This window comes from Leopardus geoffroyi, chromosome C3 (genome assembly GCF_018350155.1).
Source record: "Leopardus geoffroyi isolate Oge1 chromosome C3, O.geoffroyi_Oge1_pat1.0, whole genome shotgun sequence".
NCBI lineage: Eukaryota > Metazoa > Chordata > Mammalia > Carnivora > Felidae > Leopardus > Leopardus geoffroyi.
In genome coordinates this window covers 27,055,813-27,060,973 of record NC_059338.1, presented here as the reverse complement: position 1 = coordinate 27,060,973, position 5,161 = coordinate 27,055,813, and the positions used below count along the sequence as shown (strand labels likewise).

Sequence of the window (5,161 nt, the reverse complement as noted above, 5' to 3'; positions counted from 1 at the left end):
AGTATCTCAGAGCACCCCAACGTTTAGGATGGGAGTGTAGCAAAGAAGACTATGAAAGAGCGGCCAGAAAGGCGGGAATCAGGCCAGGTAAGCGTAGTGCCCTATAAGCCAAGGGAAAACGTCTTTCAAGGAAGTCTTAGAAGATGCTCTTTGGGGCGCCTGGGTGGCGCAGTCGGTTAAGCGTCCGACTTCAGCCAGGTCACGATCTCACGGTCCGTGAGTTCGGGCCCCGCGTCGGGCTCTGGGCTGATGGCTCAGAGCCTGGAGCCTGTTTCTGATTCTGTGTCTCCCTCTCTCTCTGCCCCTCCCCCGTTCATGCTCTGTCTCTCTCTGTCCCAAAAATAAAATAAACGTTGAAAAAAAAAAATTAAAAAAAAAAAAAAAAAAAAAAGAAGATGCTCTTTGTCAGATGCTGCTGACAGGATGAGAACTGTCCCCTGATGTGGCATGTGGAGCTCATTTGCTACGTGGCCAGAACGGTTTTGGTGGAGTGGTGGAGGCAAAACCCTCCCTCACGGGGGTGGATTGAAGGTCGTACGAAAGGAGATAAATTGGAGACTGAGTATTCTTTCAAATAATCTTGTGTGAAGGGAGGGAATGAGTTGGGGTCATAACTGGAGGGGAAAATGGAATCAAGAGAGGGTTTTTACTTTATTATTATTAATTGTTATTATTATTATTTATTATTTTGTGTCCAAAATCAGTTTATTGGGATAGTTTCCCACTCATGTTGATTTAGGTTACTTTTACTGCCGCTCCTGTCTGAAGGAGCATCCTTGTGTAAGCCTTGCTTTTCCTCCTTTCAGTTGGCACAGGACGGTGGAGCAGCCCACACACAAAACCACTGTTTGTGCGTGGCTGAAGACAGTGGTGATTTTGTAGCACGCTGAGTACTTCATGTCCATGAAGGAGGAGTTGGGGCTCTGGACCAGGCACTTCTTGTGCTTCCTCTTCTCCTCTTCTGGGGATGGGCGCAGGAGGTCCTTTGTGAGGAGTATGCTCTTGGGGGCAGGACATCACTGCCAGAAAGGCAAGAGAGGGTTTTTTAAAGACGGGAGATGGTGGCACCTGGGTGGCTCAGTTGGTTAAACACGGGACTCTTGATTTCATCTCAGGTCATGATCTCACGGTTTGTGAGATGGAGCCCTGAATCAGACCCCATGCTGACAGCCTGACAGCATGGAGCTTGCTTGAGATTCTCTCTCCCTCCCTCTCTCTGCCCCTCCCCTGCTCGCTCTCTCTCTCAAAAATAAATAAATAAACCTAAAAAACATCAAAACAGGATATACAGCAGCATGTTCCTCCTAAGGGAAACACTGATGAAACAGGAGAGACAGAGGAGAACCGTAGGCGCAGAATCCTGAGTGGGTGAGAGTAGATAAGACCTAGTGTATGAGCAGAGGGGTTTTCCTCATCCTGGAGCACAGACAGCGTATCCACACAGCACGGAGGAGGCAGAGCGTATGGGCACAGGAGCAGAGAGGTGGATGGAGTAGGGCCCTTGACTCAGAGCGAGGATGAAGGAGGATGCGTTGGAGTTTGGGAGGAAGGAGAGAGAGAGGTGAAAGCGTTGTCCAGGAGAGCGGGAAACGTGGCATGTTTGCTATGTAGCACCAAGAGTCACGTGTGATAAATGGGCATGGGTTTAGAGCTGAGCAGTCAGCATAGCTGTGTATGGTTCCCAGCCATGTTCAGCTGCTGGGAACAGGTGCAGAGTGGGAGAAGAGGTTGGGTTCAACCAAAGTTATGGTTTGACAATGAGTAAGAGCTCTCATGGCTCTCCCGAAGTACGTTCCTGTGGCTCTGAGGACGACATGTTCTGGTTTGCCCAGGATAGTGCCAGTTTATGCCTGGTTTCCCAAGGTGATTAGTAATAGTGTTCCCTTTCACTTTCAAAACTGTTAGATTTGGGTAACAAATGAAATGATCATTCTACTTTGAGCAACATAGTGCCCCGGAGGTTTTCTCAACAGAGACTGCATCGTTGTTTTTAATGTTTATTTATTTTTGGCAGAGAGAGAGAGAGAGAGAGAGAGAGAGAGAGAGAGAGAGAGAGAGAGAGAATGAGCGGGGGAGGGGCAGAGAGAGAGGGAGATACAGAATCCGAAGCAGGTTCCAGACTCCGAGCTGTCAGCACAGAGCCTGACGTGGGGCTCTAATCCACAGACCATGAGATCATGACTCAAGCCCAAGTCGGACGCTCAACCGACTGAGCCACCCAGGCGCTCCTGTTTGACTTTTAAAAAACACTAAATAGATTGCAAATTCCTTGAGGTCAGTGTCCTGTTTTTATGCCTTCTGTGCCCCATGGCGAGCATAACTTTTAAATGTGGTCTTCTTGTGTCTTGGTTAATCCAGCAAAAACACAGGTGACTCAAGACTAGAGGATAATCCCAATTTTAGGCAAATTCTCCTCAATCTCAAAACAAAGGAAGGGGATTGAGGCAATTTAACACCAAGGGGACCTTTCATAACTCTGCTCAGGGTTATGGGGGCAGAGTAGGTAAGAGTAGAAGGGAGGCCAGTCAAGACTCAGAACTATGCAGGGGGCAGATTGACCTAAGGAAGGACTTGAAACTAAAATGTCCCGGTTATCTGTTGCTGCCTAACAAAGTAACAAATCACCCTGAAATTTAATGACGTAAAACATCAGCCATAGCTTCGCTCTCTCTCACTGTTTCTGTGGGTCAGGAATTTGCAAGGGGTTGGGGTGAAAAGTAAGGGAAATGATTTATTTTCAGAAATACTAAATAAAAGCGGTACTGTCCAGCTAACAGTACATTTACAACCTGCTGGAAATATGTACAAACCCCCCACCCCGACAGTGGAATCCCAAACCTTTAGACACTTCACTTCCTGGTTATTCTTCTTCCTCTCTCCTTTACGTGGGCTTTGCAATGAGCTTGCGTAGTAGAAGAAAGGGAGGAGGGACTGAAAGTTTCTGCGTCACCCCAGGGAATGTATGTTTGTTCCAATCAGACTCCTTTTTGCCTTATGGGCATAGGCGACTTCCCGATAAGGCTGTAACCTCTGTAGTACTAAGCCAATGAGAAACCGGGGAGGGACTTGCCTCTGTAGTACTTAGCCAATGAGGAGCCAGGGAGGGACTTGCACACTAGGAGATAAATTGCCGTAACTTCTCAGACGCCCGCTGTTGCAAAAACATCAATTAAAGCCTCGCTTCAATGTGCTCTGAGTCTCTGCCTCCCTCCTTTGATTGGGTCAGTGGGCTTATTTTTCCCAGGTGTTGGGCACTTGTGGCTTTGGATCTTTTCTATGGTTGTAGTCAACTGGCTAGAGCCGGAAAAGTAGGAGATCTGAAGAGTTTGGAGCTGGTGAAGCACCTCACTCTCTTCATGTAGTCACAGTGCCGTTCCATGTGGTCTCCTGCTTGGGCTGATGTCAGGTAGCTCCAAGCATGGTGGCCTCAGGGTAATCAGACTGCTTCCATGGTGGCTGAAAACTTCCAGGATGAATGTTCTGGTGACTTAGCTTGGAAGTCACAGTGTTACTACTGTCCTACGTCTGCCCAGTGTCAAAGGAAGAGGACGTAGACTCACTTCTCAACGGGAGGAGTGTCAAAGCCACTTTATGAGATCACATGGGATGGGCAATGTTGTTTGACCCATTTTTGGAAGATATAATTGTGACACAAAGTAGGGGTTCTTCTACCTTCCTTCCTTCCAAGGAGTCTTGTTGGAAGGCTGAAGACCCCATACTTTACTTTGTTAACCTTAACCATTTTTATGTTAAAAATCCTTCTGCAAATGGAACTTGGCACGTAGCTCCTCCCCCCTTTTTTAAAAATGTTTTATTTATTTTTGAGAGAGTGACAGAGGGTGAGTGAGGGAGGGGCAGAGAGAGAGAGGGGGAGACACAGAATCCGAAGCAGGTTCCAGGCTCTGAGCTCTCAGCACGGAGCCTGACAGTGGGCTCGAACTCACAAATTGCGAGATCACGACCTGAGCTAGAGTTAGGTGATTAAGCGACTGTAGCTCCCCTTCCTGATAGGTGGTGGTGAGTGCAGAGAGTTTGCTCAGTGTCCACAGAGTTTAGAGGAAGATAGAGATGGTAGGCTGTACCTCCTCAGCGAGAACCTTGACGTTATGATGGGAATAAACTGCTCCATCTCAGCAGTTCGGGAAGGTTATCAGTATGATATCACGTGACACATTAGGTTTTACCCACGTGGAACAAATGACCACACGCTTAGTGGCTTAAGACAGCACACAGTTGCTATCGTACAGCTTCCACGGGTCAGGAGTCTGGCATGTTTTAGACAGATCCTCTGCTCATGGGACCACAACACAGAAATCAAAGGGTCAGCTGGTTTGTTTTCATGTGGAGGCTCGCCTGCAGAAAGGCCCATTTCCAAGTTCACTTGGGTTGTTGGCCGAGTCCACTTCCTTGCACTTGTAGGACTGGCGTCCCCGTGTCCTTGCTAGGTGTTAGCTGGGGACTCCTGTCAGCAGCTAGGTCTCAGGCCCTTTGCCGTGTGGCCTTCACAGGCCACTTGAACATAGTAGCCTACCCTGTGAGCGTGGAGAGCAAACTGGTGGTTGCAGAGGGGAGTAGGGGAGATGGGCAACATGGGAGGAGGGGAGTGGGAGGTACAGGCTTCCAGTTATGGAATGAGTAAGCCCACTGGGCTGAAAGGTCCAGCACAGGGAATGACACTGCACTAGCCTTGTACGGTGACAGATGGTAGCTGCACTCGTGGTGAGCCCAGTGTAACGCGTGCAGTTGGGGAACCACGATATCGTACAGCTGGAACCAATGTGACATCGTGTGTCAACTATACTCATATATAGGTCAGTGAAAAAAAACTTGGACTGATGCTGGCACACGGCAAAATTTCAGTGAACATCAGATGTTACTAAAAAAGTGAAAAAAGAAAAGTTATGGCCACAAGAAACAAACAAAAAACATAGCAGCCGACCTCCTCAAGGCCGGGGGTGGAATCACTTTCATACATCCAATCTCTGACTCTAGGACAGGCCCTGTATCTTTTAATGGCTCACTTAAGGGCACCTGGGTGGCTCGGTCAAATGCCCAACCTCAGCTCAGGGCGTGATCTCAAGGTTTATGGGTTTGAGCCGCCCAGCAGGCTCCCTGGTGACGGGGCCTGCTTGGGATTCTCTCTCTGTCTCTCTCCCCTTCC

General features: G+C 48.5%; 1 protein-coding gene across 1 annotated transcript; it reads right to left on the bottom strand.

Moving 5' to 3' along the window:
• Positions 1 to 396: 396 nt before the first annotated feature.
• LOC123586558 (40S ribosomal protein S27-like) lies at positions 397 to 4,785 on the bottom strand. The gene is made up of 2 exons (XM_045455797.1): positions 4,687 to 4,785; positions 397 to 1,001 (listed from the first exon to the last, which is right to left on the bottom strand). The coding sequence occupies exons 1-2, from the start codon at positions 4,783 to 4,785 to the stop codon at positions 747 to 749; spliced, it is 354 nt and encodes a 117-aa protein (XP_045311753.1). The 3' UTR covers positions 397 to 746.
• Positions 4,786 to 5,161: the final 376 nt, after the last annotated feature.

What these genes read in the sequence shown, in the direction of transcription:
- LOC123586558 (XM_045455797.1), bottom strand. Translation starts at nt 4,785, where the DNA reads ATGTCACATTGGTTCCAGCTGTACGATATCGTGGTTCCCCAACTGCAC. An exon ending in ACCATCTGTCACCGTACAAG is followed by an intron (nt 1,002 to 4,686) that starts GCTAGTGCAGTG and finishes CCTGCCCCCAAG; the next exon opens with AGCATACTCCTCACAAAGGA.